The sequence below is a fragment of the Scylla paramamosain genome, chromosome 16 (genome assembly GCF_035594125.1).
Source record: "Scylla paramamosain isolate STU-SP2022 chromosome 16, ASM3559412v1, whole genome shotgun sequence".
Lineage (NCBI taxonomy): Eukaryota > Metazoa > Arthropoda > Malacostraca > Decapoda > Portunidae > Scylla > Scylla paramamosain.
Genome location: NC_087166.1, coordinates 14,078,022 through 14,096,905, shown reverse-complemented (window position 1 = coordinate 14,096,905; position 18,884 = coordinate 14,078,022). Strand labels below are relative to the sequence as shown.

Sequence of the window (18,884 nt, the reverse complement as noted above, 5' to 3'; positions counted from 1 at the left end):
AATAAGAAGCACTGTTATGACAGATGAAAGCAATGCTAACTGGGTACAAAGACACAAGACAAAGAGGAATCAGAATAATCTTGAGTAGTTGCCAGATGTGGCGAGTAGTATAACGAATAGATAGTGAGACTCCGACACGTCCAGCTGATGAAAGAAGCTGATCAAGGAGTTAGTTCAGCAGGATTCCTGATAGATATGGAATGATGACACAACGTTCAGGAAAGGAAAGATGCAATGCCCTTTGTGAGCTGCCTCTTATATTTGGCACCATTCGAGCAAGCGAGTTGAACCGGGAAGTGGTAGCTTAATAGTGAAGAATGAGTGTGGAACTAATGTTTTCCTGCCAAAGACTGGGACATGATCCTCACCTGTTGGAGATTATTAAATAAGTAAAATTCCGGGGGTAGGTTACGCTAGAGACGGTCACAGCAGTACAGCGTCTGGTTCTTCCAATAAACAGAAGGCAGAATGTTAGATATCCCCTCGCATTGGTGAACTGAAAGGCAGTACAAAAACAACGAACAGATTAGCAATATATAGTTAAGAGGCAAAATGTTTGAGAGAATATGGTGTTTAAAAGAATTATAGTCGAGAGAAGGCGGTGCTAGTGATGTCGATGACTACACAGGGACAAGGGCCACTTTTGGAACTAAATTGAGGGTAAAGAAAGTAAAAGGAACAGGATAAGACTGTTGTCAGTAGTCCCAGACACCTGGACCTTAGTAAAGAAAAGAAGGTAAGATTCAGAGAAAGGATGATGGTGTTCCACAAATAGAAGACCTCGATATGGAGACATTGGGAGAGTTGCCACGGGAGCTTTGGCGAACGTCACTTCGAGGGTGGTTCAGCGTGGGTCTCTTTCTTCGCAGGGAGACTTAGGTAATGCTGATTATTGGTGTTCATCTGCACATTTATATGGAAATTTACATGGTTTTTATGTATGTAATTTGTTAATAGAAAGATATCTTGTCTTCATGAAGTCTGCAGAATTTCCTGGTGTTAATAGATATAGAAGTGAAGCCACCAAACTGAACGACTGCCTTGCATCATCCCCTCACTCACTCCCTGCATTCTTCATCGCGGGTGTTTTGCAGCCGTGGCGGCAGACAGGCACCATCCAGTTTATTCTTGACAAGATACAAAAATAATGCAAAAAAATTTGGGTCCGATAGCCAGAAGTAGCCTTGTAACCAGGGGACGGGCGTGGGCGTCAGCTGCGCCGCCATACACGCCACTCCACGCTAAAAACAAATTATAATAAAAGAAATTGAAAGTAGATAGCAGCGTCTGCCACGCCGGACACCTGAGCAGGTTCTCATCCGCGACCTTCCTGAGGCACCGACTGCCCTGCCTCCACCCCGCCCCTCACTGCCGTACCCGGCTTGTCTCCCTAACCCGCCCCGTGCGTGCCCTCCCCACCTAGCACGTGGTGCGCATGGCGGGGAAGATGGTGGTGCTGCTTGTGGTTGATGTGGCTGGGCTGGTGGTGTGGCGTAATGGTTGTAATGATGGTGTTGGTGGCGGTGGCGAGATAGTGGTGATAATGGCCACAAAAATCCGCCACCTTTGCCCTGCCGCAGGTGGTATCTCCCAGCGTCTCCTTCAGGCCTGTGGCGCCACGTGGCTTCTAAGAATCGTTGCGTCTCCCATACGAGGAAGTCGAGGCGCGAATGAAGACGTGGCTGTGACCGGCAGGCACTCAAGGCCGAAGCAGCTGGCACTTTTATATAACTGATCTATTTATCTATTTATCTGTTGACCTATTTCATGCAAGTCGACGGACATATTGCGGGGTGTGTGTGTGTGTGTGTGTGTGTGTGTGTGTGTGTGTGTGTGTGTGTGTGTGTGTGTGTGTGTGTGTTTGTTGTTTGTGTGTGTGTGTGACTTGATGGTTGTGTAGTTGTGACCCACCCACCCACCTCTATTAGCCCACCCATCCACCCACCCACCACCACCCAGTTCCTACAGATCCACCCACCCATTTTCATCCATTTTTTCCCACTAACCCACCCACTCACACTCACCCATTCATCTATCCACCCACATCCACCAACCAATCCATCCACTTACCATCCACTGCACACTGACCCACCCATCCACACCCACAACCACCCACTAATACATCCACCCATCCATCCATTAGCCAATGACCCTCCACCAACCTACTTATCACTACCCAACCATCCACCCATCCACTCTCCTACACCAAACCCACCATCCACACCTCAACCACACCCTTCACTCACCCATCCAACCAGCGATCCACCGACTCACCCACACACACCTATCCACCCAACCGCACTCACTAATCCACTCAATCACTTAGTCATCCATCCCCTCATTCACCTACACCATTCCACACACATATCTACCCACTCATTCATCCATCTACCCATACACTCACCCATCCATTTACCACTGTACTTACCCTTCACCTACTCATCCCTCCCCACCCGCCATCAACCCATCCATTTATCTACACGCCATTCCACACTTCCCTCCATTGACCCATCCATTTAACCACCTATTATAAAAAGTTTTATGATATTTTTTTCAATTATTTTGAATCAGTTAACCAAAAGAAATGGCGTGAAATAAAAAAAAAAAAAAAAAGATAGGTTGGAAAATGATGACTCGATTTTCGACATGGAAAATAAATTGTCAAAAACAAAACTTTAAATAAAAAAAAAGTCATGATATTTTAATATTCTTTGAATTAGTTATTAATGAAAAATTACGTGAAATAATAAAAAAAAATCTGAAAAATGAACGCTTATCCTCTTACATTCCACCATCTTGACATCGTCTCGGATCACGTCTGCTTGAAGTTTTTATACAATTTCCAGCTGAATTACTCATTATTCCCTCACCTGTGACATACCAGCACAGAGTAGTGTGGAGGAGTGAAATAACATGCTGGAAATTTTCTCGGTGACACAATTTTTTTGTCTGATTTATTTTACGCTTTCCCGTGGTAATGCGGCTGTGGGGAGTGATGAATGTAACAATATAGATTAACAATTACAGGTATATGATGTTCTTATTTGAGGCAGTAAAATTATATTATAAATCGTTGCCGAGAAGGTACGATTTCCTAGCAAACAAACCCAGTGTGCCTTGCTTTTCCACTCTGATTCAAGACCTCTGCTGTTTTAACAATGGACCGCACTGAAAACTTCCACATCCTTTCATAAATGGATATTGCTTAACACTGAAGGAAGAATTTTACTTGCAGTCAGCCACAGCACAAACTTCGATATGTCCACTGCCTCGCCTGTTGGTTGACATTCGAGGCTGAGCTCTGTGTGTGTGTGTGTGTGTGTGTGTGTGTGTTTGTGTGTGAACAAACCCATTCAACAGAGTGATAAAAGAAGTAAAACTAGGTGCAACATTTCAACTTTATTGCTGTTTCGAGAATCAAGCGGTGAGATAGAAATAACATACAAAGGCGGCAATGTGTTGTGGCGCCGCTATTACAAGGTGCGAGAATAAGACATAAGACGACTGCAAGGGTACGAGCATGAGGAAGAGGTGGCAGGAAACAATGGGAGAAGCATCGCCTGCACGGCATCTTGGCACAGGCATGTAAGCAACTGTACAACTGAATCAGATGCAAAAGGTTAGCTAGGGAAATTAGAAAATGTATAATAAAAAGGAACACGGATAGTTGTATACAGCAATGACTACAAACAGTAAGTTAGTACCGATCAGGTCGCTCTGTACTGATGATCACAATCAAGCAGCATTACACCTGGCTTCCGGGATATCAGTCCTGGCCTCGCCACTAACGACAAATTACTCTCACAGATGTCCCGGCCAGCACTAAATTAATATTCGGCACAGACAGATAATCGCTAGTAATGGTAAGGAAGAGTCACCGGGTTTTTGCAGTCTGTTTGCGGCGGGCAGCTAAGGAAGGATTCAGCACACTGCTGACAGTAAGTATCGACATCAATGAAGATGACCTGCTCGTTGCCGGAACTGCTGCAGCGGGTGGTGTCGGTGAGGCGGCAGAGGTACTCTTCCTTGTACTGCATAAAGAGCCAGTCCATATCGCAGCCACACAGCAAGTTGTTGCCTGTCCACAACACAAGGAGGAGTCTTTTTATGAAGAAGAGTCAGGAGTTGCTATGTTATAACAGTCAGCCTCAGTCTTAGTAGCAGTGCAAAAGGAGGAATCTATGTTTTACTTCATCGTAGAGTAAATAAACTGCGTACTGTTACCACTGTTTACTGAAGTATGAATAATCTGATGTCATTTATCATATATATATATATATATATATATATATATATATATATATATATATATATATATATATATATATATATATATATATATCATTAAGAAGCACTTGTTCATCCCCTTTACTCACTCCTCGAATTAGTGGTCTTCTCAGACCAGTGACTCACCCCCCAGACCAGTGACTCACCTCTCAGACCAATGGTTCTCTTCTTTTTCAGTGACTGATCTCACATATCAATGACTCGCCACTCAGATCAATGACTCTCCTCTATGATCAGTAACTCATTTTCTAGACCAGTGACTCACTTTCCAGACCATTGGCGCACACAGACCGGGGACTTACACACTGACCAGTGACTCACACACAGACCAGTGACACACACAGACGTGGTGACGCACACACAGACCGGTGACTCTCACATAGACCGGTAACTTACACACAGACCAGTGACTCACACATAGACCGGTGACTCACACACAGACCAGTGACTCACACATAGACCGGTGACTCACACACAGACCAGTGACTCACACATAGACCGGTGACTCACACACAGTCCGGGGGACTCAAACAGAGAGGTGACTCACCTTTGAGGTCGATGGTCTCCCGCCACGTGATCTGTTCGAAGATGTGCTTCCAATCATACTCAAAGAGTTTAACGACATTGTTCGCCACCATGGACAGTGTCGCGTTTTCCCTGAATCCTGTGAAAGAGACCTTGCGTTAGTGGTGGTGGTGATGGTGGTGGTGGTGGGACAAATAAAAAAAAAAAAACATAAGTGGGTTACATTTACATAACGACTTTTTTTTAACTTCGAACACGATGCTATGTCCTTCTTGAATGCTTGCATGTCTCACATTGGTAAGTGGTGTGTGTGTGTGTGTGTGTGTGTGTGTGTTATGTGCAGTGACTCACCTATAAGCGAGTCATGGCTGATATTGAAGATCTGATTGTCATCGAAGATGACATGTTTGAGTGTAAATCCATCAACTCTGATGGCATCCTGTTCGAGTCTTGTCAAGTGGTTCTTTGAGAAGTCAACCACTTCCATCTGGGTGAGGCTGTTGAAGAGGCCCGTCCGAAGTGTGGTGAGGCCGATCTCAGACAGGTACAGTTCACGGAGGGAGGGCGCACCTTGGAATGGTTTGGGACTGTTCATCCTCATGTTGTGGTTCCCACTGGCACTAAATATCTGAAGGGACAGTGACTCGATGTCGAACAGATCAGGAAACTGGTTATCGTCGAGAATGAAAGTGGCCAGATTTTCGTACAGCGAAAGGGATTCAAAGGGGAAGGTGTGCAGGAGGTTGGAGGACAGATCGAGGTAGCTGAGCGTCTTGTGCGAGTCAGCGAAGGCCTCATCGATGATGTTCTGTAGCCGAGTCCCTGTAATGATGATTCGTTTAAACGTGAGGTCCGCGAACGTGTCCGCGGTGATCTTGTCAATGACGTTGTCTGCGTCTTCGGGATTGTGTTCAATCCTGAGCTCGTAGAAGTCTTTGAAGGGAAAAATGGAGCTAAATATTCTCTCCAGTTCCTCTTCGCTATTTGCTAAGGAGCAGTCCATAAACAGCCTGTACACAGTGTCCATGAAGCATGTGCAGGGTGCGATTTGGGACTGGATAGGGCAGGGCCACCCTGGGGTGATAGGGCGATTCCCTGGGCCCTCCACCCGTGAGGCGAGGCCCAGCGCCGCCATCGCCATCACCGCTGGCACGTAATACAACGCCATCTTGCTCGAGGTATCTCGTGCTGTACCGCTGCTGGCCAGTGACTGCCGTGCCTCTGGCATGCCCTTATACTTCGGCCAGATCTAATATCTTATCGCGGAGGGAGCAAGAACTGGGGAGAGAGAGGGGGGGTTGGTCCCTGCTCCTAACTGATGTTGAGCAGCACCTCTACTCGTCTTGACATTCTAGCACTTATGGTCTTGTGGGGAGCGGGGCGGGGGCAGCAGCTTGCAGGACATGAAACATTGCTTCACATATGCTGGTCGCGTATCCTTCTTAAGTATTTTGCTCCACGCAGAGCTTGTTGTTAAATTCCGTTAATGCCATACACAGGAAATAGGAACTATCAACATTTTTTTTATTGAGTTTAGCATTTTGATAAGATACAAACGTTCGATGAATTCTGATTAGGTGCCTCCTGAGTTATTGCTGTAGGACAGACGCCTTCAGTAAAAAGTGAACCACTTATTCAGTCCTATGCACCTGACTCTGCAGGGATGGAAATCATAGAGGAAGATGCAAGGGATAGAAACAATTGGAGGAAACTCGTACTGTACATCGCGTCAGCCTCTCGCTTTAGGCAAACGGCGAAGGGAGAAGACAAATAATGATAACCATTGCATCCATCTTCTGTATACGAACATTAACTGATTTGTTCTGGTCTAAATCTTAAAACCCTGGAACATACCGTCTACTTTCGACTCCAGAAACTCACACCCTTTCAGAGGAAGAGTAACAGGCTAGTTTTTAAACACTTAACTTTTTTGCATTTGTTATTCTAATTAATTGTTTCATTTATTTATTTCTTTTTTCTGATATGGGAAAAGAATTTCATGCTGCGTGAGTGTGAGAAACTAATCCTGAACGCAGATGAGGCAGTATTAACAATACTACGAGAGAGGCATCGGAGGAAACGGAAAAAAAAGGTGAAGCTTCAATTCAGAGTCAAGTTTATTGTGAACAGTGTTCTCAAGTAAGTTTTTTTTTTTTCTTTTTTTGTATCCAATGGTAACTGCGTCACAGGATTACGTGCCTCACCTGCAGTGCCCCGAGGCGTCCCACTCGCTACGTGACGCGTCTGCAGTCCCCTGAGGCGTCCCACTGGCTACGTGCCGCACCTGCAGTGCCCTGAGGCACCCCACTGGCTACGTAAAGCACCTGCAGTGCCTAGAGGCGCCCCATTGGCTACGTGCCGCACCTGTAGTGTCTTGAGGCGCCCTACTGGCTACGTGCCGCACCTGCAATGGACCTGAGGTGGCCCACTGGCTACGTGCCTCATCTGCAATGAGCCTGCCTCACCCAGTGACGCCGTGGCCTCAGACAGAGGTGGCAGTACATGTATCGCCGCGATACATGTCACTGAAGTACTCGAAGTGTGCGAAAATAGACACATGTCTCCCAGGCCTGCGCGTGCTGCGACTCTCACCTCTCTCAACGGTCCTAGATTTTGTCTTTATCTTGAGGGAAAATGTTTTGGCTGTAAGAGTGAGCAGGTGGGGAGAGGGAGAGCCAACACTGGTGGAAAATACCTTTCTGCCGTCGCTGACATCACAATCAGTTGTTCGTGGTGCATCTTTTCTCTCCGGTGAACGGATGCTGAGTTTCCTTTCGTCGGGAGGAAATTGAAAAGCAGTACGTACACATTGACAAAAGTTTATTACTCTTCTCGATACGAAATTTGAATTTCATTGCTGGTTTCTTGATTGAGCGTTGCTCGACAATACTGATATTCCTTATTATTTATTTATTTATTTATTTATTTATTTATTTACCTATTTGTTTATATATCTGTTTGTTTTTTATTTACATTTTTTGTTTTTGTATGTTCATTATTCTTATCAGTGTAAATAAGCTGACGGCTCTCCTGCTGGTGCAAGAGAGGGAGATGATTCTGAAGACATAGAAGAGAGATAGATAGATAGATAGATAGATAGATAGATAGATAGAGAGAGAGAGAGAGAGAGAGAGAGAGAGAGAGAGAGAGAGAGAGAGAGAGAGAGAGAGAGAGAGAGAAAATTTTATCTACAATACTAGCATGAACAACAAAAAACAGCCTTGAAATCAGCGCAGAGGATAGCTGGCACAGTCAGGCGAGAAACATTATCAACAAAACCACCTCAGCGATACATCGATAAAATAAGACCTCATTTTTTAAACAAACGAAGGAAAACGTCATGAAGGCGGAAGACAGTTTGTTGATGACAGCTTTTGTAGTTTTCTCGATCCAGGACTGAAATGTGACGAGACACTCAGGGGCAGTGGTGCTCAAAGACGTGGTAATCCAAGAAGACGACTTGCGTCCCGTCGTAGCACGTGGTGTATTCCGTGATGATGGGCAGGTAGCGCGCCTTGGGGTCGATTGTGGTTGTGTTTAGGAACAGCCAGCTCATGTCGCAGCCGCATATCAAGTCGTTGCCTGCGGGAGGAATGGAGGTTTTGCTATTATTGTGAGGCTGTGCTGGCCTGGCTTTTTTTTTTTTTTTTCGTGTGAGAGGCTTTGGCCAAGGACAACAAAAAGGCAAAAAAAAAAAAAAAAAAAAAATCTTACTAACCCTAACAGCTCCCAAAGAGGACAGTCAAAATGAATATTCAGAATTACGAAAAGTGTCTTGCAGCTTCTCTTGAAAGAGTTTAAACGACAGGTAGGAGAAAATACAGAAGGTAGGGAGTGCCAGAATCCAGCTTGAGTTAATGCCAGCCATTTCTGAGGCAGCGGCAAGCCAAGCCACCGAACCTTGAGTTTCATCGGCAGTGACAAACTTATATTTCATTCTGGAGAGATATCTTTTATCAAAGTGAAGATACTGAGCTCTAGCCAACATATGCACCACGCTACCGACGCTGTTTTCTCCACAAGGAAGAGGTTTCTCACAGGCCTTGGGAAGGAACTCTCACCTGTCAGGTCCACCACACCGTGAATTACTTGCTCGAAGAATGGCTGCCATAATTCCTTGCGCATCTCGGTGATCCTGTTGTTGGTGAGGTCGACGATCGCGTTATCCCTGAGACCTGTGGAGTAATGTTTGTCAGCGTTGCCCCTTCCACACCGCGCTAGAGTCTGTCACTCTGATGTCTTAAGCGTGTGTGTGTGTGTGTGTGTGTGTGTGTGTGTGTGTGTGTATGCTTGTTAATGGTAACTGAATGAGGAATAGGTAGGAGGCAGAAGTGACATAATGCTTCATATCTGGAAAAAGAAAATTAGAGAAGTTTTTGAGAGACTTGTACGAGTATAGTCGTTTCCCCATGTTGTTGTTGTTATAGATGATAATGATGATGATTAGGAGAAAGAGAAAGGAAATGATGAGTGAACAAGTATTTGGTTATGGCGGTGGATGGACCAAGGCAATGCAAGACACTCACCTGTGATGGACATGCTATAAGAGTCATGGATTTTGTTACTTCCAAGCATCAGACGGCCCACCGTTGGCTGGAGCGGATTGATGGAGAACTCCTGCAGCACCGTGAGATCATTGTCGTTGAAGCTGATGCTGTACACCTGAGTGAGGTTCGCAAACATGTGCTGTGGAATGTAATCGAGGTCTATGCTCTCCATGTTGAGGGTCACGATGCATGGCAATTCCTCGAGCACGTCTCTGGTGAACTTGAGGTTCCTGTTGTGGCCCACACTGAGGGTATGCAAACTCGTGGATCCGAACTTCTCCAGTCTTCCCAGGTTGTTGTAGTCAAGAAGCAGAGTCTCGAGTCTTTTGTACAAGAAGAGGGTCTCGAAGGGGAAGTCGACAAGTTTGTTGTTTCTCAAATCTAGTAAAGTGAGCGTATCATGAGAATAACTGAAGACATTCTCATCTATTATCTGGAGCTTTGTGCCTTTGATGGTCACCCTCTGGAAGTCAAGAAAGTTGAACGTGTCTGCTTGTATCTCTGTCAGACGATTGTTTGCATCGTTGGGGTCGTGGTCAATTATTAGTTGGTAAAAATGCTTGAATGGAAATTCGTTGCTGAAGACTCGTTGCAGGTCCTCGTTGGTGTTAATGAGGCTGCAGTCGAGAGTCATGAATCCCAGGGTGTCTGTGTGGCACGTGCAGGGCTTAATCATATTTTCATCGGGGCACGGCAGGTCAGGCTCACCCAGCTCCAGCTCATAGGGGTAGGGGCTGAGGTTAGTACACTTAGAGGCCTCGGAGACGAGGCTTACGGCCGCAGTTGCCAGCACCGCCGCCAAATAACGCAGCGCCATTTTGCTTCAGGTATTTCGTGGTGGACTACCGCCAGCTAGTGACTGCCGTGATGTCAACATTCCCTTATAGTGCGGCCAGTGCCAGGCTTGCTATCTAATCACCAAGGCGGGAGGGATGGAAGGGAGGAGGGAAGGGGATGCTGCTATCTCCCTTACACTTCTTGTAGATATTAGAAATGTAGAGATATTAGTAACTGGCCATTTAGTTAATGTTCTGGTGAAGCTGGACTGCCACACAGCTGTTGAAGCCATGCAGGTTGGCAGAGTAAATCTGGTGATGCCAGAAGAACCACATTTAGTGAAGGTTAGGGAGTCACAGGTAGTGAAGGTTAGTAGGTCACAGGTGGTGAAAGTTAGGGGGGGGTCACAGGTGATGAAGGTTAAGGGGTCACGGCAGAAGAAGGTCAGAAAGTCACAACCTCGGCGCCGTAATTTGGAAGCCAGGCTAAGGCGTAACATCTCAGTGGGTCTTTTTTTTTTTTTTTTTTTTGCCCAGCACCCGCCTTGCATGAAAGACGTCCTTCTAATCTTTGTGTACCGTCAATTTCTTCTAAATACAATGAAGATGGACTCAAAATCTGTGTTTGGAATACTTACAAGAAATAATGAAAATAGTGACAATGATAACAAAATTGTATGGAGGTAGATATTTAATGAAGAATTCATTATAACAACTTTCATTTATTTATTTATTAATTTATTTATTATTATTTCTGTATTTATTTATTTATTTATTTATTTTGTTTTATTTTATTTATTTACTTATTTATTTATTTATTTATTTTTTTTTTTTTGTGTGTCGCTTTATTTCGCACAGCTGCCGTAACAGAGGTGGGTCTCGGCTGCACACTCCCATCCGCCTTACATCTGACTTTTCTCATGCAGTTTTCATAAAAAAGAGCAAAAGTAAATCGGTTTGCGCTGAAAACACGAATTTTTGTCTTTCCTGGTGATGGTGGTGGAGTCTTGAAGGTGTACGAGTATGAACCATGTTGTGAAACACTTCTGCGCTGCACCTCCACTACATACAAAAGGCTTGGAAAATAAGGGGGTCTTTTTTTTTATGGTTCTAGTGACAGATAACGGAAGAAACACTCTTGAGAATCCGAGTATTCATCTCTGTGGCCTTGGAAAATAATGGTGGTGAGACAGCAAAGCGTTTCAGAGTACAGGCCTATTTATCGGGTGGTGTCCTTTTACGTGCCAGACACAAGGGAAGATGAGTGATGTGTGTGTGTGTGTGTGTGTGTGTGTGTGTGTGTGTGTGTGTTTGGAGACATGAAGCGATAAAAGTAGATTGTGACTTTACCTCTCTTGTCTTTTTAAATATGAACCATAGTGTTAATATTATTACTACAGCTGTTACTACTGCTCGTATTTAGAAACGCTTTGCTCTTTCACCATGACTATTTTCCAAGGCCACAGAGATGATTAGCCTGGTTTTCAATAGTGTTTCTCCTGTTAATAATGTGGAAATCTTGTTAACCTGTCACTAGAATCATAAAAACACCCTTGAAAATCCTTGTAATCTCAACTAGAGCTTTTCTGAATGTAGTGGGGGGTGCGGCGTGGAAGCGTTTCAGAATATGATTCTTTACGTCATCTGATGATGATGATGATTATTATTATTATTATTATTATTTTTATTATTATTATTATTATTATTATTATTATTATTATTATTATTACAGCGACGAGGACGGCACAGTATCCTTATTATCTTCTCCGCCAACCCCAGGTAACGGCTGGCAGCTTGCCGTCGCCATGAAGGCGCGCGTTTGATAACCACCTGTCGGCTCTTGTGAACCCTCACTAAACGGTTCCATGGTGTGTGTGTGTGTGTGTGATAAAGCTGCAGTCCTTGCCTCAGCTTCAAGACTGCCATGTCTTTTCAAATCGCGTGAGAACAACCTCGCTAGCAAAGTTTCTAAGACACAGTGAGACTCATCATAGCCATTCCTCTTCTTTTCTTCCTTCGTGAGGAGGCAACACCAGTCATTTACTTCGCTCAATCCTTGTTTCGATCCCCCTATTTTTATCTCGCCCACTTCTATAAAGACTTTTTTTCAGAATTCACTCATACATTTGAGGCGCCCAGAGCCAGAGTAACGCAAGCGACACTCTGGCCGAAATGATAATTTTTATCGCATTGTCTTCCCCCACTTTCCTACTGTAGCGAAAAGCAGTGTATAAGTCAGAATGGACGTCGCAATAGGGTCGAAAATCCACCCAAATGCAGTTATCTGTAGACCCTTCTTGTCGCTCTGGAAGCAAGGCGATGAGCGGCTGGTGCCAGAATGAAGTAACTCCCGCCTAGCAGCCAGCCAGCCAATGACGGCACGCGCTGCGCGCACGTGACACAACTGACAGCAGCCTGCCTCCCCCACACCTCACACCCACAGACACTCATGCACCCTCCGCCAGCTCGTCACCATTGAATGACACTCTGCCTTTCTTTTACATTAATACGCAAGATTTCATCATTATGACGAACAACAACATGCCCCCTGAGGAGCCAGAACCCTCTAGGGGAAAGAAAAGTGTGCGTAATCATTCTCCCCTGTTATTAGGTCAGATTAGGGAGTACGTGCACGAGTGTCGCTTACGTTTTTGCTTAGTAAAATTAGTACATCAATCAGGAATGGCTTCAATGGTGGTAAATCTCAATAAACTACATGCTGTTGAAACAACTTGACACAGGAACAGGAATAAACAATACATGCATGTTTGAAAAACAAAATATTGCAAGTGTTGTTTTTTCCACAAATAAACCGGATAAAAAAAGTAGTCATCCAATAGCCTTTCAAAATGCTTTAATTTCACTAAATGTCCAGGTATAGGCTGTAAATCACATGCAATAACAAACATTTTTAAGCTAAGCCCTACTTCCTATCTCAATCTCGCTGCACAAGACTTTCTTCTTTCTCTCACCCCTATTCTGTCCACCTCTCTAACGCAAGAGTTAACCAGTATTCTCATTCATTCATCCCTTTCTCTGATAATCTCTGGAACTCCCTGCCTGCTTCTGTATTTCCACCTTCCTATGACTTGAATTCCTTCAAGAGGGAGGTTTCAAGACACTTATTCATCAATTTTTGACTACTGCTTTGACCCTTTTATAGGACTGGCATTTCAGTGGGCATTTTTTTACTGGATTTTTGTTGTCCTTGGCCAGTGTCCTTCCTACATAAAAAAAAATAATAATAAATAAATAAATAAAATAAAATAATTGAGGAGATATTGCATTCTGAATGTTGCAAAACTGATCGCTTTTTTCTCTGTTTTCTATTTCTGGCGCCTACGTTACTCTGGCTCTTGGCGCCTCATTTATACCTTTATCGCCTCTAGTAACTCATAAAGTGGCGAGGTGGAATCCTCAGGTTAGCGTGCCTTGTTTTGCGAGCATACCACTGCGAACAAAACCCCTTAGGTCTCACCAAAACTGAAGTCAAACCAGTTTTGTTAAGATTTCTCTAAAACTAATCATGTTTATGTCACATTTCGCTTGTGGGAGAATCTGTTGTGTTCTTACATTGGTTTATTGTGGATGGCCTTCGATCACTAATGAAAGGCGCTTGAATTCTCTACTAACCCAAATAGCGACTGATTTTCCTGCAGGTGAGCTGGGAAAGGCGGTGCTTGAGTGCTCAAGTGACTGCGAAATTTCATATTCCGGGGCTTGATATTTATAAGAAAGGTTTACATGGAAAGAAGGACAAATTGTAAATTGATAGACTGTGTGCCATAAGTATGGCGCCCCGGGGAGCTCCGTCCCCTCAACACTTTGTATGCTCACTCCTCATATGCATCATGATTGCACACTGTAAAGCAAAGACATCTCCGCAGTAAACATACAAGAAAATATGGCTTCGACAGTCAGCCCCCATATGTTTAGTAGCATGACACGCAGCTGTCTGGTGCAGCTGAAACGATACCCAGCGCTCCGGCGAAAACCGCCAGCTGATACTGAAGGAAGCTCAATAAAGAAAATTCTCTCTCTCTCTCTCTCTCTCTCTCTCTCTCTCTCTCTCTCTCTCTCTCTCTCTCTCTCTCTCTCTCTCTCTCTCTCTCTATCTATCTATCTATCTATCTATCTATCTCTCAGATGATAAATTCCACAATTTACAGTTGTTGTGAAACACTGGGATGGGAGTTAGAGAGTGACCCCCTCTCCCGCACTGCCGGGGGGAGCCAAGTGAGGGCACGGAGCCTCGACCGGGCTGTCTTCCTCCACCCTGCCCTCGCTCCCCGCAGAGTTCACGCTGCACAAGGTTACTTCCCACCTGTAGGAGAGACGAGTGTGCTAACACACACACACAGACACACACACACACACACACACACACACAACATATTTCACGAACATGTGACGCGTCAGATTCTGAATGGCGTAGCAACTCACACAAAGGTGCAGCTCATTAGGACGCAGCAGAAGGCGCTAAGGACGAACACTGTTCCGGGAAAGACAGCGTAGGTTGTTGCGTAGAGAGAAGCGAACACAATGGCGGACAGGACAGGCACGAGACCTTCCCCCACTGCTAGCATGCCGAACACAGCCCCGAGGTGCCGCTTCTCCACCAGCTTGGAGATGGCTCCCCGCGATGCCACGCCTACCACCTCCCCGCACACGCCTGCTGCTGAACCTGTGGCCGCCAGAACAACTTGCAATTATGCATCCTCCCTTCACAACCCAGTACACCTGTACATTTCCTAACATTACATCCCTTCCCTGTGTGTGTGTGTGTGTGTGTGAGTGTGTGATGTGCACAGCGAGTCACAGGAAGATGTATACTGACCAAGGTAGAGGACCCAGGCTCTCGGGGCGGTAGCGAGGAGCACATTCTTGAAAAGGAGCGAGAAGGATCCGAGGAGGCCCAGCACGCCGTCCCTCGCCCGGCATATGTAGCTGATGGCCGGCACCGCCACCAGCAGACCTGTGGTGTAGGAAACGACCGCATGGTAAAGCAGAACCTCGTAATGAGCGTGGCTGAGCGTTACTTAAGACCTCACCTCGCAAAATGTTCGTGTTTTGGTAATTTCTGGCACAGTTTTCAGGACACTTGGTGTGTGTGTGTGTGTGTACGTTGGGTATGTTGGGCAGATAGTGGTGGTGATGGTGGAGGGATTGTGGTGTTGGGGGCGGTGGTGCACTGATGGTGATGGCTTACCCAGTAAGGATACTATCACGTCGATGACGGACCACAGGGTGAAGGTCTTGTAGCTCCAGTGGAATCTATTCTGGACACAGAAGAACAGGAAACTCAACGACCCTGCGGGACACCAGCATAGAAGTTGTAGATGAATTACTGAGCTTTATGTCAGACTGCACGTTGTCTGCACTGGGAGAGTGAAAGAAAGGGAGAAGTGACTGGATGAAGGATGTCAGGGAAACGTAACAACACAAGAAAACATGGAAAGCAGCCAATAGACCTACACGTGACAGTCCCTGTATAAAACGCAATATAAGAGTGAACATATTAACAGCTTGCAAGCAGTCAACAAGCCGAGCACATTAGGTTTGTATTTATAAGGTTTTTTTTTTTTTTTATGAGCAAGGGTGAGTAGCGGGAGGACAATGCGCCATGACCCATAACAACGAGAGCAGACCCATAAGCCCACGCCCATCCCGCACGCATTACTCCAAACCCCCCCAGTGACCAGTACCGCCCCACTCACCAAGTGAAAAGAGTCCCATCCACACAATACACATGTGAGCCAGAATGCGTCGCCTGCTGTTCTGCCCCCGAGCATGGCACACCACCAAAACTGTGCTCTTCAGGTTGGCCAGGGACATCACCGCCTGCTGCTGCTGCGTGGCTATGGAGGGGCCTTCCCCGGGGCGCCTCTCCAGCATCAGCAGCACGTAAACGATACTGGCGATGAAGGCGAGGCTCTGCGTGCCGAACACAGCCAGGTAGCCACCGCTGTGGAACAAGAGCATTGCCACGGCCGGGCCAAGTATCCTGCCTACCAACGCCATCACCTTCAACACCGCCAGCCTCGTGGTGCGGTGTCGTTCCTCAGAGACAGCGCTCACGTAGGCTTCCACGCCCATGTACAGGACGAGCGTGCCGCCCCCCGCCCCCAGCATCACGTAGTTCAGCAAGAGCATCTCAGGGGGCAGCCACCACCAGTACACGTTGACCGCCGAGATGAGCGCCATCAGCAGGAAGCCAGCGTGGCACCACAGCAGGGGGAGCCGCCGGTCGAGGACATCACTGTATACGCTCATCACCACCACCATCACCAGCCCGAGCCCCTGCTCCACCACCTTAGCGTACATGCGGTAGCGGGTGGCTAACTGTTGCACCGCCTCCTCCTCCTCCGGGTGGCTGCCGTCCTCCAGTGTGCTGCACACCTTCTCGCCAAAGCCAAAGTGCACCTCACAGATCTTTTGCAGCCACAGTTTATCATGAAACACCAGGTCCAGGCCCAGCCCGAATACCGTCACAAGCACCGCAGGCTCCACGCTCACCCGGCATTGCTGGTTGCGGTAGGGCGGCTCTCCTTCCCGACGCCCGCCGGTGTCATCACCATCACTGCTGTCGTCTTCTTCATGACGCGGCAGGAGGCTTTCAGTGTCCTGCTCGCTTACCGTCATGGCGACCTTAAAAACACCCCACAGTTCTACAGGTGCCGTCACGAGTACGAGCCTGCATGTCTTAGCGGTGGCTTCGCGCTGCACGTGCGTCACATGTCTGTGTGCGATATAACAGATGCTTGGGGCTCACTTTGCCCACACAGACCACTTGCGGGAAAACTCACACCTCAGCCACGTCCAGGCGACACACTGAGTGAGCTCCTGTGTGTGCGTGCATGTGAGGCAGGATGTGGTGCCGTTGGCAACTCTGCAGGAAGCCTGTGGCAGTACGTGGTGAAGGACGGGACAGCCTGAGGGGGTTGATGGTGGGGGCGCGGAACTGAGGGCAACAACTAAATAATAAGGCATTGGAAACCGATGAGGCAGAGATGACAATAAGGGTCATGTATAAGCTCTGACGGCAGAAAGTTAGCGCCGTTGTATGAATAAGCTTACCTATGGAAAGTGAGTCACTAACAACCATACCAACAGGTGAAGTCACTCCGGCGATAGATGCAAAGTCTTCAGAAAAATGGCAGGTGCATTTTCCCTTGTCGCATTCTGAGGGATGACCTTGATCGTCTGGAGGTGGGTGTGCCTAAATAATTTGTTCGTTAATTACAAGGGTTCTTAACACTGCGTTCATGTATGGCTATATTAGAGATTATGAAATATACAATTATGTATATTTCATCGAATGAATGATGTATATATAATTTCTATAACATTACTGTAGGTAACAGTATGTTTGACGGAAAAAAAAACATTATATCTCACTATACATAAGAGAAAAAATGTATTAGTTATTAGAGCAATGTCATTCAAACGGTGAATGGACAAGTGGCTTGCTCTCACAGTGGTTAAGCATTCCTTAATATTAACCTACTAGATATCAATACAATAATTCAAGCCTGTCTTTCCATCCCTGCCTTAATTTCACTCCTTAGCACAGCCGTATTGCATCATTTGCATGTCTCTCTCTCTCTCTCTCTCTCTCTCTCTCTCTCTCTCTCTCTCTCTCTCTCTCTTATTGGAATTAACCAGACTTTCGTGTTTCTCTGATGCCAAACACGCTGCATGCTCCACAGAACATCATTGTAGCTAGCTGTACCCGACCCTTGCACTACATGACCTCTACCCTTCCTTTGTTAAAACAAGCACCAGTCACCAATGTAGCAAAGGAAATCACTTGATCCCATGGCCTCTCCTACTAGGCGAGATACGGGGTGGAAATCCGTTACCTCCAGTATGCTTCACTCAAAATTTTGCTTGTTTGTGACGTGTCTGTCTGTTGACTGGTGGCTGGCTGGCCGGGCATGGTCACGCGCTCACTTGTCATGGGGGGGAGGGAGTTCATGGGATGACTCATGGATATACCCACCTCTCTCTCTCTCTCTCTCTCTCTCTCTCTCTCTCTCTCTCTCTCTCTCTCTCTCTCTCTCTCTCTCTCTCTCTCTCTCTCAGCCAGAAAATATTTTCCTAGTGTGTGCTTGTTTCTACCATAACACATCCCAGGCTTCCCAACTTGCATCAGAGGAGAGGAATGCTTAACGGTACATCATGAACAATTACCAAACACTGACACATTACCTATACAGCAACAGGAGTAAAGATTAGAGCTCATGACGCTGCATGAACGTTTTGTGCAGAGCTTATTCGCACACTCAGCCTGCACCTCCTCACTGCTTGCCTCCGCCTGCTTCCCTTTGTTTACAGATCCTAAGTTATAATCCATGGTGTTCTCTATACGAGGGGTTGTTCCGCAGAGCATAACCGAGAAGGGGAGGGAACGGTGGTGGCCAACTTGGTGTTTCTTTAACGGGGTCACTTTCCCGATACATTAATCATTATTGAATTTTGGGCCCTGTATTTACGTATGCGTTTAGGCGTGTGTGGACGTGTATGTGGATTTATGGATACGTCTGGAGGTTTCTAGATGTCTGCAAGCGTATGTGGATGTATATGGGCGTGTATGGGTACTTGTATGGATGTGATGTAATCTTATCTAATCTATGGATGTCTAGTGATCTAGGTGGAAGCCGCCAGGAATGTGAGAAGAGAAAACCGACAGGTAACCGTCAGCAGTTGCAAGTCCTTTAATCTCTTAACTCGCCAGAGATAGAGAAGA

At 46.2% G+C, this 18,884-nt stretch overlaps 3 protein-coding genes across 3 annotated transcripts; all 3 read right to left on the bottom strand.

Annotated features, from left to right (window-relative positions):
* Positions 1 to 3,386: 3,386 nt before the first annotated feature.
* On the bottom strand, positions 3,387 to 6,055 carry LOC135108091 (oplophorus-luciferin 2-monooxygenase non-catalytic subunit-like). Its single transcript, XM_064018727.1, has 3 exons — positions 5,164 to 6,055; positions 4,835 to 4,951; positions 3,387 to 4,078 (listed from the first exon to the last, which is right to left on the bottom strand). Exons 1-3 carry the CDS (start codon positions 6,038 to 6,040, stop codon positions 3,855 to 3,857), a joined length of 1,218 nt encoding a protein of 405 aa, XP_063874797.1. The 5' UTR covers positions 6,041 to 6,055; the 3' UTR covers positions 3,387 to 3,854.
* A 1,560-nt stretch (positions 6,056 to 7,615) lies between these two features.
* On the bottom strand, positions 7,616 to 10,251 carry LOC135108092 (oplophorus-luciferin 2-monooxygenase non-catalytic subunit-like). Its single transcript, XM_064018728.1, has 3 exons — positions 9,339 to 10,251; positions 8,874 to 8,987; positions 7,616 to 8,394 (listed from the first exon to the last, which is right to left on the bottom strand). The coding sequence occupies exons 1-3, from the start codon at positions 10,174 to 10,176 to the stop codon at positions 8,228 to 8,230; spliced, it is 1,119 nt and encodes a 372-aa protein (XP_063874798.1). The 5' UTR covers positions 10,177 to 10,251; the 3' UTR covers positions 7,616 to 8,227.
* A 2,723-nt stretch (positions 10,252 to 12,974) lies between these two features.
* On the bottom strand, positions 12,975 to 17,286 carry LOC135108089 (uncharacterized). The gene is made up of 5 exons (XM_064018724.1): positions 15,853 to 17,286; positions 15,345 to 15,446; positions 14,973 to 15,110; positions 14,579 to 14,819; positions 12,975 to 14,459 (listed from the first exon to the last, which is right to left on the bottom strand). The coding sequence occupies exons 1-5, from the start codon at positions 16,775 to 16,777 to the stop codon at positions 14,330 to 14,332; spliced, it is 1,536 nt and encodes a 511-aa protein (XP_063874794.1). The 5' UTR covers positions 16,778 to 17,286; the 3' UTR covers positions 12,975 to 14,329.
* Positions 17,287 to 18,884: the final 1,598 nt, after the last annotated feature.

Coding starts and splice junctions, on each gene's coding strand:
- LOC135108091 (XM_064018727.1), bottom strand. CDS start 6,040: ATGCCAGAGGCACGGCAGTCACTGGCCAGCAGCGGTACAGCACGAGAT. Junction 4,952..5,163: donor CAGCCATGACTCGCTTATAG/GTGAGTCACTGC, acceptor TCTCTTTCACAG/GATTCAGGGAAAACGCGACA. Junction 4,079..4,834: donor GGAGACCATCGACCTCAAAG/GTGAGTCACCTC, acceptor TGTTGTGGACAG/GCAACAACTTGCTGTGTGGC.
- LOC135108089 (XM_064018724.1), bottom strand. CDS start 16,777: ATGACGGTAAGCGAGCAGGACACTGAAAGCCTCCTGCCGCGTCATGAA. Junction 14,820..14,972: donor AGCCTGGGTCCTCTACCTTG/GTCAGTATACAT, acceptor TGGCGGCCACAG/GTTCAGCAGCAGGCGTGTGC. Junction 14,460..14,578: donor CTAATGAGCTGCACCTTTGT/GTGAGTTGCTAC, acceptor TCTCTCCTACAG/GTGGGAAGTAACCTTGTGCA.
- LOC135108092 (XM_064018728.1), bottom strand. CDS start 10,176: ATGGCGCTGCGTTATTTGGCGGCGGTGCTGGCAACTGCGGCCGTAAGC. Junction 8,988..9,338: donor TTATAGCATGTCCATCACAG/GTGAGTGTCTTG, acceptor ATTACTCCACAG/GTCTCAGGGATAACGCGATC. Junction 8,395..8,873: donor CGGTGTGGTGGACCTGACAG/GTGAGAGTTCCT, acceptor TTCCTCCCGCAG/GCAACGACTTGATATGCGGC.